General features: G+C 45.1%; 3 protein-coding genes across 6 annotated transcripts in view; 1 reads left to right on the forward strand and 2 right to left on the reverse strand.

Annotated features, from left to right (window-relative positions):
* The window catches only part of FTSJ3 (FtsJ RNA 2'-O-methyltransferase 3), a 28,942-nt gene extending 27,516 nt beyond the window's left edge, over positions 1-1,426 (reverse strand). The window contains exon 1 of the mRNA XM_061590202.1: positions 1,060-1,426. Within this exon, the coding sequence (XP_061446186.1) occupies positions 1,060-1,126 (67 nt within the window). The 5' untranslated portion in view covers positions 1,127-1,426. The remainder of the gene's footprint in view (positions 1-1,059) is intronic.
* On the forward strand, positions 1,292-11,260 carry PSMC5 (proteasome 26S subunit, ATPase 5). Of its 4 annotated transcripts, none has more exons than XM_061590208.1 (12): positions 1,292-1,421; positions 3,084-3,155; positions 3,991-4,060; positions 5,082-5,179; positions 5,784-5,840; positions 6,014-6,244; positions 8,239-8,365; positions 8,874-9,064; positions 9,467-9,565; positions 9,743-9,853; positions 10,437-10,523; positions 11,109-11,260. In XM_061590208.1, the coding sequence occupies exons 2-12, from the start codon at positions 3,084-3,086 to the stop codon at positions 11,160-11,162; spliced, it is 1,197 nt and encodes a 398-aa protein (XP_061446192.1). In that variant the 5' UTR covers positions 1,292-1,421; the 3' UTR covers positions 11,163-11,260. The 4 variants fall into 4 exon arrangements, with proteins under 4 accessions (XP_061446192.1, XP_061446189.1, XP_061446190.1 ...); XM_061590205.1 differs by lacking the exon at positions 1,292-1,421 and adding an exon at positions 1,639-1,751; XM_061590206.1 differs by lacking the exon at positions 1,292-1,421 and adding an exon at positions 2,198-2,380.
* A 2,787-nt stretch (positions 11,261-14,047) lies between these two features.
* The window catches only part of SMARCD2 (SWI/SNF related, matrix associated, actin dependent regulator of chromatin, subfamily d, member 2), a 46,163-nt gene continuing 38,472 nt past the window's right edge, over positions 14,048-21,738 (reverse strand). The window contains exons 11-13 of the mRNA XM_061590203.1: positions 20,955-21,077; positions 15,440-15,541; positions 14,048-14,949 (exon numbers count right to left, since the gene is read on the reverse strand). Coding sequence (XP_061446187.1) covers positions 14,896-14,949; positions 15,440-15,541; positions 20,955-21,077 — 279 coding nt within the window. The 3' untranslated portion in view covers positions 14,048-14,895. The remainder of the gene's footprint in view (positions 14,950-15,439; positions 15,542-20,954; positions 21,078-21,738) is intronic.

Here is a 21,738-nt window from a genome sequence, read left to right on the forward strand (position 1 = left end):
GCATACACACACACACACACGTTAAAAAATTAAAGCAAGTGTCCCTAAATGCATATTTGCGCAAAAGATGAGTCCTGGGTTGAAAAAGGTTGAATACATTTACTCGACACTGACTGGCACAACAGCTCCCCAGGGTTTCAAACAAGCATCTTTTCCAGCCCTACCTGGAGAATGAACTTGGAAGCTTTTGCATGCAAAGCATATGCTCCGCAACTGAGTTATGGCCTTCCCTTGAGGGAGGACAACCTACACTTGAGTAAACCCAAAGACACTCACCCAAAGAACTGTATAGAGTAGTAGGTAAAGAGACTGAGCTATGAAAGTCCCCAGTTTAAAATTTGGCTCTACCATAAACCCACTAAGGTGGTCTTGGATAAGTTATTTTCTCTCATGCCCCTCCATCTACAGTACAGGGAATAATAATACTGACTTACCCTACAGGGTTGTTGTAGGATTACACCAAATCACTTTGAACACTTGAAAGAGCTTATAAAAGGTTAACTGCTGTTATTAATATTGTAATTAAAGTCCTCTGCCCCAAGAAGATTACAGTCCTCCTAAGCAAATTCTATCTACACATGATTGAGCTACTCTTAGCTTTTGGAAGGTTGTCCAAAGTTTAACCTAAATGTACCTGCCACTAGTTCAAATCAGTTGCTCCTTATCAAGGGATGGTTCTTTTTGCCCTCTTCCTTGGATTTGCAGAAATCTTCGTTCCCCTAGGGGCCGTACAGATAGTTCTCTCCATCCCAAAAGATATGCGAGTGGGACAATGAACTTCAATTACCACCTCCACCCCCCACTAATCCACAACACAACACATCAACCCAGGAACTGTTAGAAAGGCTGGGATGTAAGGCTTGATAAGCTCATAGGCCATCAGCACGAAAAGAAGAGTGCCTCTGAGCCCACACAGAGTGGCTTTTCCTCTCTACTGAGTAACTATCCCCCATATATGTGGGAATAAGGGCTAGGCACTTGTGGGGTCTACTATAATTAATCGCGGGGCAGAAATTATTTGCTGAATAAATACATAAGGTTTCCACCCCATTTTCTCACCAGTCTCCTTGGCCAAGTGGTAGAACTTGTCCCTTCGGCTCTTCCCTACTTTGCCCTTCTTGCCCATTTTGGTATCAGCAGCCGCGGCTACTTCTGCGCAGAGAATTACCCACAGCCACAGCACGCGCACACGTGCTCAAAACTTGGTTTGGCCCTTCTCTCAACCCGTAGCCCTTCCTTTTCCTGTTTCTATCCGCTATATGTGTTTGCATCATCATAGCCATCTTGAGTGTGGCAGTGCCTCCAAAATGCAAACAGACAAGAAGATATACAGAGCGCCAGTCTCTTTTCTATCGGACAACAGAGAAGTCAAAAGACAGCTACGTCAGACCGTCATTCTATTTTCCTTCTTTTAGTCTCAGGTACCTGTAAAAACTATTAAATACCCTACCAAGATGTCAGCAAATCTCATTTGAGGGTTTTTTGGGGGGAGGGAAATGTAAACGCTCCCTACCTATACGCATGCGCAACTTAAAATCAAGACCAAGGCAACAAGAAAGTCAAGAGGTATAAAAATAACGAGTTTTAACTTCCAGTTTCCGATTGCAAACCCATAGAATTCTTCATACGCGGGGCAATATAGTAGTGGAAGTAAAGAAAAATATACGAACAAGGTGTCAAACTGATGCTTGAGTGCAACTAATGAAATGAAGCCCAAGAAAGCTAATAGCATAAATATGTTAGTCTTTAAGGTACAGCAAGAGTTTTTGTTATGTCTGAAACCTGAATATTTGATTTTAACTTCTCCAGTCTATATTTTTCCTTCCCGCATTCCCCAACAGCCCAACTACGGCTGCAAACCTACGCGCATAAAATGAAAGCAATTCTCTTTGAACGAAGTGGGACTTGTTTGTCAGCTACAAAAGGATTGGACCTTACCCTTTCTTTTATTTAAAAACAAAACACCCGCGAGTTCTGTTCCAACAGCCGAAGAGGGTGTAGACTCTACAACATAACTTTTTGGGAACGGGGGGGGGATACAGGATATGGAAATTTTAAAGCTTTTAATTCTGTCTTGCTTGATTTAACCATTAATATTGGTTTCTATGTGCTTCCGCTTTTCTTGCTCCGCACATGCGGAAGTCTGAGATCGGAAGTCTGAAACCGGAAGTATGTTACTTAAATCCATCGAGACTGTAGCTCTTTGATGGTGTTGAAGAGACCACCTGTCTTGCCCAAGGGAGAACTAACGTCGGCCACGTTGGTTAAGGGCAAGAAGCAGGAAGAGGAAGACTATTGTCCGCCGCTGTGTAGCGCATGCGTATTTCAGTGACTGTTGATACCAGTGAGGGGGGAAATGGCGGTGGAAGGGCCAGAGCAGGTAGGTTGATTCCTATGGCTGCTGAGTCACTCCGGTATTCCCCTCTCCCGAAAAGCGGCGGTTATTCGTGTGTGTGTCGGAACAATATTTGTTTGTAATGTGGGTGAGTGATAAGGAAGGTCAAAGGGAGAGATTGTAAAGGGGCTTTCATTAAGAATGGGTGGACTGTAATGACTGGTAGGAGGAGGAACTAGGGTTCGTTTGTACATGAATAAATTCAAATGCTTTCAAAAATAAAGGGGGGAGCAATAGAAAGGGGCGCGGACTACTTGATTGAAGGGATCCTAATTTGAAAGGGGTGTTTGTTGGTACGTAGGATTAAAATCAAAGCCTATAGGGGGGTAGTAGTATGACTCAACTGCGTTATAAAGGGGAGACAGTCTGTCCGCCTTTATGTATGTAATAAAACGAGAGGAAGAGTAAAGGTGTAATGTAGAGAAGTGGCTTGCATTATCTGTTAAGATTATCAGAGATGGAGAAGGAGTTACTGGCTATTTTAGCGATGTGATTGGTATAGGGTGCCCAATTCTGTAGAATAGTGGTGCTAACTGCGGGAGAAGTGTAACACTGTAAATTGTAGGATGGGGAAAACAATTTATGGTTTGAGTAGCAGACTATAATTTTTGAGTGTGGTTGTGTCTCTTGTCTTTGAACTGGTCTATCTTTTTCTCCATCCCTTTTCTGTCTTAAATCTCTCTGACAGATGGAACTGGATGAGGGCAAAGGTGGGACTGGCCTGCGCCAGTATTATCTGTCCAAGATTGAGGAGCTACAGGTGAGTTGGGGGATGAATTTCATACACATGTGGGCAGCAGGTGGGTTAAAGTTGTTTAATCTGTGGGGTATAACTTCAGTTAGGCTAGGGAACCCTATAGCTCCTTCTTGGCCATGATTTATTATTTCTATAGTGCTTAGATTAAGGGCTATTTAAAAGGTCAACATAAGATACAGGTCCTGCTGTCAGATGAAGATAGGAGTGCATTCTAAAATATGTTGGTTTTGACATAAACGTTTGCTATGCTGTGGTATATATATTTCTGAGGGGAAACTGTGCGCTCAGACATCTTCCAACACACTCAGAATGTGTGTATCTGTTTACCTTAATAGACAAGATACATAAGGGAAGGTGTGCAGAGGGAAAATATAGCTCGCTTTGACAATGCTGGGGTAAAAAAGTGAGGAGTTGTTTGTTTGCTATATTCATCTCCCACTTTTTCTCCAAGGAGCTCAAAGCAACATAAATGTCTTTTCATCTCATCAATTTTACCCTTACAATTTCCCTATGGGGTAGGTTAGCTGAGAGAGATAGCGATTGACCAAAGGTCGACCCAATGAGCATCATGGCCAAGGCAAGGGGGTTGAACCTGCTCTTAAGCCAGCACTCTAACCACTACACCACACTGGTGTTTACCCAGTTTGGACTTGGCTGTTTTTTCACAAACTAGGATAAAACTACCCATCACCCCTTGTTTCCCAGCCAGTAGTTAGAGGCCAAAGTGTCCTGATTGAGAGAAATAATTCTGGGGTGGTGGGAAAGCGAACACCCTTGGTCTATTGGTTATTATGCTGTTTGGGGGCGAGGTGTCATATATCTTTTTTCCTTATCCAAGTTGATAGTCAATGATAAGAGCCAGAATCTGAGACGGCTGCAGGCCCAGCGGAATGAACTCAATGCCAAGGGTAAGTTGGGGACTGCTCAGTTTGCTGTAACATTGCCTTTGTGTCCAGGGAGAGGGTTTGGGAGCAGTTGGATGTGCACAGATACCCTGGGAGTTGAGCAAGGTTTGGGGGCGTGGCTGTGGGGGACGGGGTAGTGATGCGTGAAATCCTGGTGGGGGGAACCCAGGAAGATTTGAAGGGGAAACAGTTTTTCTCATTTTCAACCAAGGCTACTCCCTGCCCCCATTTTCCTGGTGGAAAATTAGGGGGGGAACCCTCCTATGAGCTATTTTCTCTCTCAGAAAAATAATTGAATTGTGCTTCAAAGGGTTTTTTAATATTTGTGTTAGCTTCATTTTCAGAATGGTTTCTGGTAACCACTACATAGTTAATAATCTACAATGATAAATAGTTAAAATGATCTACTTACATGTGCAACTCAAATCCTGTTTTGTTAATTTAAAAGATGGATAGTTTGTCACAATGGCCTCATGAAGTTTCAGGGTTTTAATAGTTGATAACGTGGGCTATGGAGACAGCACAAATAAAATAGATTCTATCTTGTTGACTACAATCTACAATTTTGATGGCTTTTATTTTAAACTCTGTTTCTATCCTGTACCCCCATTTTCCCAACTGTCAAACCCCAGGATATGTTTGGTACCCTAATGTGCGGCACTTGTGCTTTGTTTTCTTGATTGTATTTTATATAATATAATGGTTTTTACATAAGGCATGTATACTTTTAAATTTAATCAGTATAGAAGACAGTTACAGTTTGGCATCCTAGGTTGTCCATAAATCATTTTGTGTTCTTCATGTGGTAAAGTAAATTTTGAACTGTTAAGAAAATAAATAGCATATATTTCAGTTTTCCCCAGAATTTGTTTAGAAAAAAAATTTCCCCATTGCTTCAAAATTTCTGGAAATGTTGCATCTCTTGAAAGGGGAAGATCAGGAATTGTCCTAGAGATCATGAGTTGGGAGGCTGTTTTTCCCCCCTCCATTAGTAATGCTGTTTTGTTTTCTCTTTCTTCACTAGTACGCCTGCTTCGTGAGGAGCTGCAGCTTCTGCAGGAACAGGGATCCTATGTGGGTGAAGTGGTGAGAGCTATGGACAAAAAGAAAGTGCTTGTCAAGGTATGGTCATTCCCTGCGTGAATGTATCAGACACTTGGGTCCTTCAGTTTGAGTATGCGATGGGGGGGTTGTCCTAACAGGCCACAAGTGTGGGTTGAGAATAATAACATTTAAACAGCACTTTTGAATGATCGGAGCATAGTATCAGATTATCACTGGGAAGACAATGGGTTCAAGTCTGTAGTTCTGAGACAATGGCATGCGTAAGCCACCTTGTTACTTCATGGTAGAAGTAAGATTGAACCAGGCACATCATCATTCACAACTCATTCTCTTGGCAGTTTGCTGTTTCTGGACAGAAGCAGCAAAAATGACTGGATGGCTAGATGCTGAGTGAATTCCCCTCCTATGTGGCTTGCAAAACTGCCAAAAAAAATTTTTTTTAATAAAGTTTGCTGCTACATTAGTAATCTTTCTCAAGAACAGGACCTTCAAGTTGCTCTGTACTGTAAGCTAGAAGTGCTGTGCCAAACTATGGGGTGGACACGGTGAAGGGATGTATTTTTCCATTGAGCATGTAGACTGGTGTTTGCTTGCTTGACTAGTTTGCTGCTGTTACTGCGAATGTTCTGTTCTTATGGTAGTAATTGGCCTTCTATTCCAGGTTCATCCAGAAGGCAAGTTTGTAGTTGACGTCGATAAAAACATAGACATTAATGATGTGAGTATGTGTTGGGCCATGTCTGGTTGTCCACAGGTGGGGATGGTGTTTGTCTCTAGACCTGTTGGTTTTTTGTGTGTGATTTTTTCCCCTGCTTTTGGGGTTCCTCTCTCTTTAAAATACCCCTTGGAAACCCAGAGATGGAACATGCAGCTCACTTTTTTACCATCCAGGTAACCCCGAACTGCCGTGTTGCCTTGCGAAATGACAGCTACACACTTCACAAGATCCTGCCAAACAAGGTGGACCCTCTGGTCTCATTGATGATGGTGGAGAAGGTGCCAGATTCCACTTACGAGATGATTGGTGGTCTTGACAAACAGATCAAAGAAATCAAGGAAGTGATTGAGCTGCCTGTCAAACATCCAGAACTTTTTGAAGCTTTGGGCATTGCTCAACCCAAGGCAAGCGAAAAGATTATCTATTTCTACACTTCTGTCTCCACCATACAGAATTTGTGTGCTATACCATATCACTGGACCAGGCTAACTTTAGAGTAATGGGTAGATAATTACTCACACTTGACCCGGGGTGGGGAACCTTTTTTGATTCCATGGACCAGATCCTTATCAAGATTGGCCACATGGCCTAATATGACATGTGGGTGGGAATCCACCTGTCAGTCACATGGCATAATTGTGTCCCAAGCACTTGCCACTGCTGAGGAAAGTGCTCTCTTCCGCGGTAGCGCCCTTCATCATCATCACACACATGCACTCCCCAGCCCCTACTGTGGGAAGCAAGAAAATAGAGGCATTCTCCCACAGGGGAAGAACAAAGGGGGAGCTGCAAATTGTTGACGGTGCAAAGCCTGCCCCATGCTCCCCCTTTCAGCCTGTGTCATCAGAGGTTGAAAGGGTCAGTGGGAGGGTTACAATCCTGCCTGTGCTTCTCCTTTCTGTCCTAAATGTTAGAGGTGCAAAGGAGAATGCAAGGAGGATTATTGGAGCCATGCAGCACAGCTTCAAAGAGCAGAGCAGGGAAGGAGCAAGGCCTACTCCTACCGCCTATCAGCTGCTGGGTGGTTGGGAGTGTGTTTTGCTCCAGCAAAGGAACAATTGGAAGCCCACTTTAAGCCCCTGATTGTTCCGCTGAAGTCAGGTGTAGGGCGGATGGGCATGGCTTCTCCAAAATGGCCTTGCCAGAGATTCCTCACCCCATTTGATCTTGCCTACATACAAGTAGTGAAAAATTCATCCTGTGGAAAAATAAGCAGTTTCTTCTTCTCTTGAACCTTCTTTAGGGAAGGGTGCATCTGAAAGGTATGAGGGGCGATACTACTTGTTTTGATTCAGAAGGCCAGGTTCACTTGCTGGCATCTCTGTTCCAAGGATCTCTTCATAGGGCAGCTAAAAAATAGCCTGCCTGAGAATGGAGAACTACTACTGGATTATGCAGACCAGTGGTCTGCCCTGATTTAAGGCAGACTCCTGTGACTCCATGCCCACAACCAAATGGGTGGCTTGAATATGGGGGTGGGGTGGGGTGGAGCAGCTTGTCCCTGCTCTAATACTTGACCTGACAAGTCCATCCTCCTGGTTTGGGTATTCCCTCTCTTCCCCCACCCCAGGGCAGATATGGATACATCTCTGATGATTCAGTAGTAAGAGAAACACGTGTGGCATGCCATCGCAGCTACTCTGGTTCTTCAATGCATTTCAGGGCTGACTCCTAGAGTGTTCAGCTGGGGCTAATTTTTCATTAATTGTAGCTCTGCTCCCTGCAGAGGGATGCAAAGCTTTTTCATCTCTCAGACATGTCATGCCTTCCATTTCATTGCCCTGAGTTATGCACAGGCAAATTATGCATGGCATTGAGAAAGTGGATAGAGAAAAGTTCTTCTCCCTCTCTCATAATACTAGAACTCGTGGACATTCAAAGAAGCTGAATGTTGGAAGATTCAGGACAGACAAAAGGAAGTACTTCTTTACTCAGCGCATAGTTAAACTATGGAATTTGCTCCCACAAGATGCAGTAATGGCCACCAGCTTGGACGGCTTTAAAAGAAGATTAGACAAATTCATGGAGGACAGGGCTATCAATGGCTACTAGCCATGATGGCTGTGCTCTGCCACCCTAGTCAGAGGCAGCATGCTTCTGAAAACCAGTTGCCGGAAGCCTCAGGAGGGGAGAGTGTTCTTGCACTCGGGTCCTGCTTGCGGGCTTCCCCCAGGCACCTGGTTGGCCACTGTGAGAACAGGATGCTGGACTAGATGGGCCACTGGCCTGATCCAGCAGGCTCTTCTTATGTTCTTATGAGTGGCACAGTCAAGGGAGAACGGACAGCTACCTAGGAGATGAGTTACCAGAGTGGTGTAGTACCATGAGTTTTTCTCTCTTCCTCTGAACTTAACTGTGTATAGTCCCTCCTGCTAATCTTGTGATACTCTTATTGTAGGGTGTGCTGTTATACGGACCTCCTGGGACTGGAAAAACCTTGCTGGCCCGAGCAGTGGCTCATCACACTGATTGCACCTTCATCCGTGTCTCTGGCTCTGAACTTGTGCAGAAATTCATTGGGGAGGGTGAGTGGGGGAGAGCGCAGGAAATTTTTTTTATTACATTTATATTCTTCCTCTTCCATCATCAAAGTCAAGGCAGTGTACATGTTGTTCCCAGGAGAATAACCATCCAGGCACTGATCAGACCTGCTTAGCTTAAGTTAGGAGGTAGCTCATGTGTCTTCTGGCCATATCCCGGGACTCAAGTGTTCTTTTTCCCTAGAAAAAAAGGCAACTGCTTGTACAGCTTGGTAGTGGATGACTTGAAAAAGCAAGCATACAACTTACTAGATCCTGAAATTGGAGTTCTGGGATTGCCCAGCACAAGTTTTGCCCGAACAGTTTCCAGTTATGTAACCAAGCCTTCCACTTGTCATAATTTTTCCAGAGGATAGAGCTGGGAGGACGGGTCATATTTGATACGATGGAGGGGAGCATCTTTAGATGGGCTGTTTGTTTGGGGAATGAGCCCATCCAGCTGCTGAGTAATTGCTCCGGGGCTAAGGGATCTTGCCTTGTTTCCTGGTGGTAGGTGCACGGATGGTGCGTGAGCTCTTTGTCATGGCCCGGGAGCATGCTCCCTCCATTATCTTCATGGACGAGATTGATTCCATTGGCTCCTCCCGCCTGGAGGGTGGCTCTGGTGGCGATAGTGAGGTGCAGCGCACAATGTTGGAGCTGCTCAACCAACTTGATGGTTTTGAGGCCACCAAGAATATCAAGGTACGTTGCGGGAGGAATGAAAACCATGTTCTTCCATCATGGTATGGATTATGCAGAGTAACATTGTGTAATTTAAACAGGCTGCAGAATTTTGCTTTTCTTGGCACTTTTTTAAAAAAGATGTAATAATTTGACCCTAGATTGCACTTTAAGGCTATGAAGCCTTGACACCGAACAGATATGGATCAGTAAAGATGGAGGGGCAGAGAGGGAGCGGGAAGGAGAGAGGCAAGAGTGGGAGTGGGGATGCATCATGTGCAGGAGAAAGACGAGCAATGGACAGATTGGGGAAGAAGCTTGTTTATGGTCTGTTGACTGCGAGGGATGGATACATAGTGCCTGCTGGTATTCATCAGTCAAAACTTTGACTAGAAACCTATAAATGTTATCTGTCCTATTCAGGTAATCATGGCAACCAACCGCATAGACATTTTGGATTCAGCTCTGCTTCGCCCTGGGCGTATTGATAGAAAAATTGAATTCCCTCCCCCAAATGAAGAGGTAATGAAAACTTGGTGGGGAGGGGGGTGGGCAGTGGTTGTATTTTTCCCTGTAGTAGACCTTCCCTTGATGGCTTACCCTGTAGAAGGGTCTTGCCCTGTAGAAGAAGTTTGATAGAGATGTCCCTGTTTGCTATACCGCATTGTCCTCTCATCATGACTTCCTGTAACCACATAGGCTCGGCTAGACATCCTGAAGATCCACTCTCGCAAGATGAACCTCACACGGGGAATTAACCTGCGGAAAATTGCGGAGCTGATGCCAGGGGCTTCAGGGGCTGAGGTCAAGGTAAGGTAGCAAGCTGAGGATAGAAAAGGTGCCAGATTTGGGTAGCAGAATCCTCAAAGCTACCATAGACAGTATTAAGGAGCATTTGATTATCAAGGCCTGCTAGAAATTCTTGGGAAAACACTCACTGAGGCTTGTACTTTTGCACTGGTGAGCAGAAGAGACCTCAGGCAAAAGCACAAAAAATCAAGGATTTCATTATTCTGTGATGCTGATATACCCACACATTCAAATGTTGGTATGATGCTCTTTGCAGTTCTAAATAACCATTTCCCAACATGGGAGAGGCTCCTTACCCCATAAGGAGGCATTGACCCTAGTTCTTTTGTATCACGAGAGATTATAAACAGTGACAGGAAAATAGTCACCAGATGCTTCAAAAGAGAATTGTTTCCAAGAATTGCTGTTTCCCATGTGACAATGTAGCCATATATACTAATTATGCGTACGCATACCCCTCCACGTTAGGAGCAATCATTTTGTTATCCTAGGGTAGGAGGGAAGCAGGCCTGCCTGAGCTGTATGTTCTCTTGGGATTTGTGTGGGGCAGCTAAAGTGGGTATCTTACAGGTGTGTTTTACAGGGTGTCTGTACAGAAGCTGGAATGTACGCACTGAGGGAGAGGCGGGTACATGTAACTCAAGAAGATTTCGAGATGGCTGTAGCAAAGGTACTGTGGGCATGAGAAAAGGGCGGTTCTTTTGAAGTGCTGAACATTAGAGAGCCCAAGATGTAGAGGTTTTCTGTTTTGTTGCTCGATCAGTGTTTGTGTCAGGCATTTCTCTACTGGCCAGCTCTTTCTCCTGAGGGTTCTGCAGGCATGAAACTGGGGAGCAGATAATAGGGAGGATCTTATAGTTCAGTCCCTTATTACGGTAAGGCTGGACTTTTAACAGGGAAAGCATCTGTGGCTTATCCCACGGCAGAGCAGAAATCTAAAAAAGGAGAGGGGATCCCACATCTACTGTTGCTGTGAGAGGGGTAAAGGAAACAGCATGAAGCTGATGTATATATTCAGGGTGGGATTAGCCGCAGTTGAGACTTCATATTGTCTGAGAAGTAGTATACGAAGGGTTACTAAGATGCGTGGGATTTGGATAGTCATCTAACTCCTGCAAAGTTCAACCTCATCTTAAAGCCACAGTGCTTATGGTGGTGGGTAGTGCTCAAGGATTACAAATGATACCTAAGATGGGCTGCTTTACTTCTTTTATAGGGACCTCTTGCCTCATTTCCAATGCTTTCTCTTTGGCAGGTTATGCAGAAAGACAGTGAGAAGAATATGTCTATCAAGAAGCTGTGGAAATAAGCTGCTGCCCACGCGAGTGAATTCTAACCTTGTCCTCTGCTGTAATCTTTACATCCCAATTTCCTTTCCCTACATCTTAATAAAAGCTAATATTAACAGCCCTGATTGTCAGTTGAGAAAAGGGAAGAGGGTTATGCTTAAAAACTTACCTATTCCTACAATTCTTGGTAACAGGAAATTGGCTCAGAGCCATGAATGAATTGCAATATGTACCGTTTGGTATGATAGATCAGCTCCACTGAGGCAACTCCTGTAGCCCTTTCAAAGCTCAGAGGTCAGTAGCTACATATGAACGAGCCTCTTCACCGCAATTCTTAATTTCATGTTATGTAAACACTTCTAACTCTAGGTGTGTTTTTCTAATGTACTTTTCCCCCAAGTCTTGAGTGGGCTTCCGAGTCCTTCAATCCATCAGAAATCAACTCTAGGTTCTAGAATCCTTATAGAGTTGCAGAAAGAATTGCTGAGGGAGGAGTGGTTATTAGCCAGGCTTAAAGCACTTCTCTTAAAGAAACCTGCCTCTAGAACATTCAACTGGCATTGGAGGAGAAATTTTAAAGTGAATTGGCAGAATGTGTTGGTCTTGGACTTTTATGCAACAGAAGGCAGCAGTTACTCAGATTACGCCTTCAAATTTTGTAAATCAGTAGCAGTGGTAGGGACCCTGAGGCGCTCCAGATGTTTTTGAGCTCCAGCTCTCATCGGCCCCAGCCAGCATGGCCAAGGATCATGGGAGTTGTAGTCTAGCAACATCTGGAGGACCACAGACCACCACCAGCAATTTAAAGAAAAGTACATATACCTTAAATGTGCATTTTTTAAATGGCAAAAAAAGACAAAATAGATTGATGGTTGAGTGTATATGCAAAACTTACACAAAAAGAAATAGGATGTTCTACCCCTCCCTAGTGGCAACTATTGCTTCATGTATGTTTTCTTGCCCAAAACAGCATCTCCGTTATTAGATTTATAGAAGGGGGTTAATAGACTTGTTTGAAAAAGTGATGTTAGAGCTGTCAGAACATCTGTGTTAATAGCTCATTATGGTGTACTTTGCCTGTTTTCAACAGTTTGCAGCTGTGAATTTGCTTTATAATGAGTTTACACTTTTAAACAAGTTTAGAACATGATAAGAGAGCTCAGGGAGAAGGTAGAGAGACAAGTTGGTTTTATACAAGTAGGATAATTTGATAACGTATGTATATGACAAGGTGAAAGTAGAAGTTCTAGAAAAGCTCCATGATATACTAGTTGAGCTATAGGAAGTCAAAATACTCGGATCTACTGGGAATAGAACAGTGCTGCCTATAGTTGAGGGAACCCTTATTAGGGTTGTGCCTAAAGCATGTTTGTCTGCAGTTGCAGAATAAAAGAAAGGGGTACAGATTTTTTTTATTGGACTGCAGTTCAAAATCGGCAAGCTGTTTAATATTTATTTTAAAAATATTTTTATCTCGCCCTTCTACCTTATAATAAGGCATTCAGGGTGGCTCACAAAATCATGCCCAATAAAACTGCAAAAACAAAACCAGATAAAAATACAATTAGGAAATATAGGGGAGTGATATTAAAAGGGACTAAAAAGGGAAGGGGAATAAAATCAGTTACAGGCTCTACCTTCAGACTCTCCCAAAGGCGCTCCGGAACAAGATGGTTTTCAGAAATCTCTGGAACACCATCAGAGAGGGAGCAGAGCGGGCTTCTTGGGGTAGGGTATTCCAGAGCTATAGGGGCCATGGCTGAAAAGGCTGTCTCCTGCATGCCTGTCAGTCTTAACATCTTTCGTTCCAGGCACCCAGAGAACACCAGAGGCAGCCAATCTTGAATCGCAGGCAGGTACATATGAGCATAAGGGGTCCCTCAGGTACATTGGTCCAAGGCCATTTAGGGCTTTAAAGGTCAGAATCGGCACTTTGACTTGGGCCTGAAAACAAATAGGGATCCATTGGAGTCAATAAAGCACAGGGGTGATATGCTAGTATATAATAGACTTGTATTTAACAATGTGCCCGATAGCCACAGGTGGCTAGGAATTCCATGTAGGTGAGTAGCTGGACTGCTTCTCTCCATGCCTCCTCTACTCATCTAGTTCTTGTTCTGACTGAAAACACTGCCCAACATGAAAATACAGACTACAAGTCTCTTTGTACTTTCTGTGGACTTATTTATAAGGCTGCTATACAGCTAAAAAGAGATGATCAGTAGCTAGTTTTGTGACACACAATTCTGAGTGCTAGTTTTACCTCTCACTAAAAGAAGTTATTAAATAACTCTGTGGGGGAAAAGAAATCAATACTAGGTGCAACTAAATGAAGGCAGATGCAGGTTTCCAACAGTTCATAGTAAACCAATATGTAAATTAGTTGCTTGCCTGACACAGCAGGCATGTTTTCCCCTATTCCTTCCCCTTTCAAAAGCTAAGCATAAAAAAGTGACAGGTGCAGTAATAACAATTATGTGTAGGACCTACTCCAAAGGGCTTTGTGTGGTGCCTGTGTCTGAAATTGTCAAATTGCAAAAAATCAAAAGAATAACCCATGTGGGCAAAACGTATCTACTATGTAGTAATTTCCACAGCAATAAAATTGATTTCCCATATATAACAGATTGCTGCTCAACTGGACCTTAAGAATAAGATGCTTGTAAGTTATTTGTAGCATGACAATGAAATTGGTATTAGTTATGTGGCCCTTTGGATGATGACTCCTAATATGCATCAGCCCCAACCAGTGTGATCGGGGATGAGGAGAGTTGTAGACCAACAGCAGCTGGAGATGGACAGGTTTTCCATACCTGCTACAGGGAATTCATTAGTATTCCCCAACAGCATCCTTTTTTCCCCCTTTTACAGGACAGAAGATAAATCAGACGAGCTTAATACAAGCTGCTGCTTAAAAAGTTTTTTTATTAGAAAACATTCAACATAGAAACTGGTAACATTCTTGCTTATAGTAAGTGAACATCCCATCAGCTCCTACTTGGCCAACTACATTTCAAGAGAAGGATCAGAAAGCAGGAAGAGTATATTCTAGTTTAAGTGCTGAGGAGCTCGGGGAACGAAGGCACTTAATCTCCCCTGGGCTAATAGCCTCAGAAATGTTTCCTGCAGCACATGTAGCCTGGCCACAGAAGAACTGGTCTCCACTATTCGCCTTTTAAATCTCATGCTGGAGAACCAAGGAAAAAATATCAATGGATTGTCATTAACAGCAAAGGCCTGAGCAAAAAAGCCCCTCTTCAAAACCACAACAGCAGTTGCATAGAGTGGAAGGGCATCAGTACACATTAACAAACTTCCTCTGTTACAAAAAACAACCACCAAAAACCTACTCCCAAAAAAAGATAGTGCAAAGACTAAATACCAGCCAGCAAGGCTGGCAGTTTGGAATGGAGAAAGCTTTGGTTAAAGTTGAGCAGCAGTGGCAGCCTTCCTACATTGCAAAGGAGGCTGCTAAGACTTGGCTAAGAGGTAGAAGGCAACTCAAAAATTCCCAGTGTCCCAGATGCAAAGCGCGTAGGAAGGGCAAGGGGCCTGCTGGGGGAGAGGAGCTCCCTTTTCTCTCTAAAGGAGGCTTTAAGCCTTGTATAGTCCCAGGTGGATACTGGATAAGCTCCCCCCTCCCCAAATGAGAGCAATGGAGGCAGAACACCCCCAGCCCTGATGAACATTATCTGCCTGTCAGTCCATTCCAGAGTACCACAAGGTGCAGAAGGGTTGCTGAAGATGGCAGTACTAGGTAAGGCGGACACCAAGCACTTGTTCCAGTTCTTGTCTGCGCTGCTGAACCTAGAAAATACAAGACAGTCATGGAGATGGGCAGGAGCAAAGGCGAGAAAACACACCCAGGCAAACGCCTGTTTCCTAACAGAAGCAGAGTGGACCCTTTCTTGCTCTCCAAGGACAAGAGCTTCATCCTCAGATGCTCTCATTCTTGATACATACACAAACAACTGTTGAGGAAAGTAAACAGCAATGGAGGAATGAAGCAAGTGTGGGCGCCATTTCACTTGCTGGGATCAGCAGCTAAGCAGCAGTTCAGAAGAAATCCAGGGAAAATGAGGAAGAGGCAGGAAGGAAAGCAGGCATAAGAGTGGAAGGAGCGTCTCCTTCAGGAATCATACAGAAGGGTTCCAAGGATGTCTCCTATTCAGGAGTGATACACTAAAAATAGACAGTTGCCTTACATCCTCCCTCCCTGGCCAAATCAAGGTGAAAAGATGGCCTTAAATGCCAGGGAACACCATACAAAGGCTTTGCTGAACTAGCTGCTCCAAACCTTGGCAAAGATGTGTCTCCCAACAGCCTCCTGCATCCATGGTTGCTGGTAGTACTCTGCCCGTCTCTCCTCTTCAGGGTTCCCAACCACATCAGTGATGATCTAGGGTAAAATGGGGAAAAAGGGAAGCTACCTTCTGTGTTGCCGATGTCCAGAGATTCAGTGCAGAGACAGCAGCAAGATTACAAAGTGAAAGACTTGGTGGACAAAGCGTATGTAATAACAGCCTTGTTGAATCAGACCAGTGTCAGTATAACCCAATAATGTGTGCAACAAGATGCTCACAAACACGGCATGATACTGCTAGTATCTGTTTGGCACTGTCACCATATCACCCCTATTCAAAATATACTGCACCCCCCAACTGGGATAAATCACCAGTGACTTACTTGGCACATTTTTTTCTAGTATCCAAGAATCAAGACATTCCTGCCTTCTTTTAAGTGTGAAAGGAGGAAGGGATGGAGAGGAGGTGGACAAAAGACCGGAAACTTGTTAGCTATGAGTTACATATAGAGAATTGGGTTGGGCAAGGAGAGAGATTAACATCAAGGGCCTGAGCATTCCCACTGTCTCATCCCACAAGTGAGAAGTGTGGCTGCCAACCAATGTGTGTATGTTAATTGTGGAGAACCCAATGTTGCTTTTGAGGAATGCAGATTTGCCATTGTGGAGTGGCCTTATATCTGCTATTATTATTTTATGTATCTTTATGTACACATTGTATCTACTATTTTTATTTGTCATGTTTAGTGTTAAGCTGTTGGACTAGGTCACTTCATGTGTAGTGTTTCATTCAAAGTTCTACAGATTGATGTGTTAATTTATTGACACGATTATTGTAATTGTTCCTTTTTAAATTGTTATATTTATTGCTGTTTATTTCTGTCATGAGCTGTTTTGGGAACAATCTTGTGGAAAAGCAGTATACAAATAAATGAGAGACACACGGGTACTGTGAGTGGTCTGGCAGTGCTGGTGGCTATAGCACTGCTGAATCTAAGAAACTACAGATCTGGTCAGTCCCTTAGATGGTTGATCACTACAAGCATCACGTAAGAGCAGGACAAGGGTGTGCATGTGTATGTATATTTTTAAAAATAAGAAGACACACAAGGCACTTCTATCCATTGCTTAGGATGATTTGAGTTTTCAAAACACAGATATGGATGGCTAGTATGCAATACACACATATACACAGAGCTTTGACTATCAGTCCCAAGAGGGAATTAGGTACCACAGCCCAACCTCACATGAGCTGCCACGCAAGGGCAGCAACAGAAGCCATGCCATGCAAGAGGACTGTGACGCCCTCCCCTGGTTCTCCCTGTCAGGTTCCCACCTGCTTGTGGCTACTGCCTTTCACTAGGCACCACCAGGGATACCACCAGTCCGGACCGTCCTTTATATGGTTTCTCACTCCGCTCTAGCACAGATCTCACTAGATCCCCCTGCTAGGCAGCACCACCAGTCACGTCCTATAACCAATACTCCCAGAGACTTTGCCTGAGTCTCTCTCTAGCTGGTTACTTTTGTGACTGCGTGCTTATGCTGTTCCCAACCCCCTTGTATCTTTATAGATAACGCATACAACTCTGGGTTGCTCTGGATACTTGAATTGTTATTATTCCTCCCTTCACCGCTGCCACCATTAGATACTGTTTCTGTTCAGCCTTGGTAATTACCTTGCCCTCCCTTCTGGTATGTATATCCCCCAGCCAAGGATCAGGCCTTTGGTAAACCAAATAAGTATTTATTAAATATCAGAAATAAGATTAGTTTTAGAATGTTTCACAAGTGTATGGTTTCATCTATTCCTGTTTTGTACTTGACTTATTATTAATCAGAACTCCAACTCCCTCCTTCTCCACACTCCTGACCTCCACCCTCAAAGACCTCTTTCTCCACACTCCCAACACCCACCCAGATTCAACTGTCATTCTTCCATTTATACTCCCAGCCATTCAAGTGCTCAGCCAATCATCCAGCATTCTACTGCTCATGTACTCCCCCTCCTCTTTCACTCCACTTAAATAAATAAATAAATAAAATTTTATTTCTAAGCCGCCTATCTGGCCGACTTAACGGCCACTCTAGGCGGCGTACATAAAATTTTTTAGATACAACATATAAGTACAATTACAACATCAACCTCTAATTAATCAAACCCACCCACATCTTTACAAAATAAAACTAGATTACCCAGGAGTCCCGTAGGCCCGCCTAAACAGCCAGGTTTTCAATTCTCGGCGGAAACCTACCAGGGAGGGGGCATGGCGAAGATCATATGGCAGAGAGTTCCAGTGGGGGGGGGGGGGGCACAATCGAGAATGCCCTCTCTCTGGTCCGCACCAGCCTAGCTGTTTTAACTGGTGGGACCGAGAGAAGGTCTTGAGAGGCTGATCTCGTCAGGCGGCATATTTGGTGATGCTGGAGGCGCTCCTTTAGATAAACTGGACCGAAACCATATAGGGCTTTAAAGGTTAACACCAACACCTTGAATTGGGCCCAGTAAACAACTGGTAACCAGTGCAGGTCTACTAGCACTTTTGTGATGTGATCACGGCAGCGGCTGTTCTTAATCAACCGTGCCGCCGCATTCTGTACCAGCTGTAGTTTCCGGACCGTCTTCAAGGGTAACCCCTTGAAGCGCATTACAGTAGTCTAAGCGAGAGGAGACCAGGGCATGTACCACCCGTGGGAGCAGATGGACAGGAAGGTAGGGTCGCAGCCTCTGTATCAGATGTAATTGATACCAAGCTGCCCGGCTCACTGCCAAAACCTGAGCCTCCATGGACAGCTGGGAGTCAAGAATGACCCCAAGGATGCGAACCTGGTCCTTCAGGGGCAATTTTACCCCATTTAACACCAGGTCAATATCTCCTAACCTTCTCTTGTCTCCCACAAGCAGTACCTCGGTCTTGTCGGGGTTCAGTTTCAGCCTATTACCTCCCATCCATTCACTTACAGACTCCAGGCACTTGGAAATAGTATCCACAGCCAACTCTGGTGAGGACTTAAATGAGAGATAGAGCTGAGTGTCATCCGCATATTGGTGACACTGCAACCCAAATCTCCTGATGATGGCCCCCAGCGGCTTTACGTAGATGTTAAATAGCATGGGAGAGAGGATAGAACCCTGTGGCACACCACAATTGAGAGGCCAAGGGTCTGAAACCTCATCTCCCAATGCCACTCGTTGGTGCCTGCCTAAGAGATAGGAACGGAACCACCGTAAAACAGTGCCCCCTATTCCTATTCCCTCCAGGCGATCCAAAAGGATACCATGGTCAACGGTATCAAAAGCCGCTGAGAGATCCAGGAGGACGAGGAATGAATGTTCTCCCCTATCCAACGCCCTCCTCAAATCATCCACCAGAGCGACCAAGGCTGTTTCAGTTCCATGTCCAGTCGTGAAGCCCGACTGGAATGGATCTAAATAATCTGCTTCATCCAAGTGTGTCTGTAACTGTTCCGCCACCACTCACTCACTCACTTGCCCAAAAATGGTAAATTAGAGACTGGGCGAAAGTTGTTCAACTCTTGGGGATCCAAGGAGGGCTTTTTCAAGATGGGCTTTATTACCGCCTCCTTGAGGGCAGATGGCAGTGCACCCTCTTCCAAGGAAGCATTTACCACTGCCTTGATCCCTTCGCTCAGTCTCTCTTTGCAGCCCACAATGACCCATGTAGGGCAAGGATCAAACAGACAGGTGGTCGGCCTCACAGTAGAGAACACCTTGTCCACTTCCTCAGAGGGAAGAGGCTGAAACCAATCCCACCGGACCGGGATGCAACTGGCCAGCTCTGGCCCACTTCCTGTATCCACGGCGTATGGAATCGTGCTCTTCAGGCGCTCGATTTTATCAGCAAAGTGTTTGGCAAATGCGTCACAGGAGGCTTTAGAATGCTCCATGGGTTCCTGCGCAACTGGACTGACCAGGCTTCAGACCACTTGGAACAACCTCCTGGGACAACACTCTGCGGATCCAATAGAGGCAGCAAAGAAATCCCTCTTTGTTGCCTTTGTTGCCACTTGGTAGGCAGCTATTGCTGCTCTAACCAGTGTCCGATCGTCTTCAGAGCGAGATTTCCGCCACCAGCGCTCTAGTCGTCTCACCTCCTGCCTCAGACCCCGTAAGCGTGGTGTATACCAGGGTGCAATCTGAGTTCTATTCAGGGGGAGAGGACGTTTCGGAGCCACCCGGTCTATTGCCCTGGTGATCTTCCTATTCCACTCTGCCACCAGGGTTTCGACCGGGCGACCTTCTGACGGCTCCAAATCTCCCAGCGCATTCAGAAATCCCTTTGGCTCCATCAGGCGTCTGGGACGGACCATCCTAATAGGTCCCTTTCCCCTGCGGAGGGTGTGCGGCAATGAGAGATCCACGTTCACCAGATAGTGATCTGACCATGACACAGGGTTCGAAGAAACAGCCCCTATTTTCAGAGCACTTCCTCCCCCTCCCGAGACAAATACAAGGTCAAGAGCATGACCGGCTACATGGGTGGGCCCAAAATTACTAAGGTGCAGTTCCCAGGAAGTCATGGTTTCCATGAAATCCCGAGGAGCTCCTATGAGAGCCGCCTCGGCATGCAGGTTAAAGTCCCCCAAAACCAAAAGGTTGGGGGAGACAACCCGCACGCCCAAGACAACCTCGAGCACCTTGGTCAGGGAGTCAGCTGTGCAGCAGGGTGGGCGGTACACAAGCAGAATCCCTAAACTGCCCTTAGGGCCCAACCTCCAGTACATGCAGTCAACAAACTTGGTCTCATGGAGAGGGAGCCTGGCAAAACTCAAGGACTCCCGGAAGATGACTGCCACTCCCCCTCCCCGCCTACCCATCCTCGGCTGCTGCGCGTATTGGAAACCGGCTGGACACATGGCCTCAAGCACAGGAGCTGAGGCCTCATCCAGCCAGGTTTCCGTAATACACATCAGGTCTGCGTTCTCATCCACGATCATGTCATGGATGAGCGATGTTTTCTGTACCACAGACCTGGCATTACACAACAGCAGTCAAAGGCTGGATGGAGTCGTACATCCCCCAGTTATCTTCTGGTGGTGGGCAGGCCCGGAACAGGGGATGGATATTATGCATCTATCCCTTATTCCCCGAAACTGGCATGGCCTGCCCCTCACACCCCTCCAGCATCTGCCGCCTAGCCTCCTAATATCGTGGCTTCCCACCCTCCCCACAGGAACCGTCTCTGATATGCACATGTCCCCCTCCCGTCTGGGACTCAAGCAGAATCCCCCACCCCCAGACAAGACCACATAAAGATGTCAAAGTGATGTCTTCTATATAAACAGCACTTACCATATTACACTATAAGCCGGAACATCACAAGGACCCCCAGCAATACCACACATATGTTACAATGCTATACACATATACCTGGCAGTAAGCTACACTGAACTCACTGGGGCTTACTTCTGAGTACCCATGCATAGGAGTGCAGTGATAGTCCTTTTGCACACCCTGATTTCTCCATAGGCTAGTCCTAGAATTTACCTTTAAGTCCCTCTGTTGAGATCTGATCCACTCCTGTATGAAGTCCTGGGGGTTGTTACTGAAACTCAGCATGAAATCTCGTTGCGTCTTCAGCTGGTTGATAGACTCAATAGTCTCATGGATCTAAATGTAAGTAAAGGGTATAGGGGGCGTTAAGAGGGAAGGGTGTGCTCCCAAGACTGAATAAGCCTGAAAATTTGGTCCTGCCCATCAGTCTATTACCAAAGGCCTAGCTATTAATGCAGGGGCCCACAGGTCTATATCAGCACATATGCTGCCCACAGTAGACTGGCAAAGGCCACCAATCAAAGGCTGTTCAGAAGCTTAGGCCACAAAACTCTGCAGCTACTAACATTTTAAACAAGATCAGTGACCTTTTTATTAGATGGAAAATGCTGGAAGTAGGTAGACAGGGAAGGAGGAGGTAGAGGCAGAAGTATGGCATTTGAGGATAGAGTAATGGAAGGTGTGGAAGCACCGGTGTAAACTTTACACTGTAAAACAATGGCTTCATGTTGCCTGACAATTTGGGATCGGGAAGGGAGACCTAAAGAGGAAGGAGAATGGGAAACAGGACAAAAATCCGGAAAACGTGAAACACCTTGTTCTCTATATTTTTGTTAACTCCATCTCACCCATGCCCTTCTTCCTTTATTCCTCCATAATTGCCAGCCCTTCAGATCACTCTTTCCCTCCAGGTCTATGTATAGTCACTGTAACATGCCTTAACCTCTTAGGATAGAGCAAGCTACGCAGTAAATGAGTTCTGGGACTTGAGGATGTC

This window comes from Rhineura floridana, chromosome 11 (assembly GCF_030035675.1).
Source record: "Rhineura floridana isolate rRhiFlo1 chromosome 11, rRhiFlo1.hap2, whole genome shotgun sequence".
Taxonomy (NCBI): domain Eukaryota; kingdom Metazoa; phylum Chordata; class Lepidosauria; order Squamata; family Rhineuridae; genus Rhineura; species Rhineura floridana.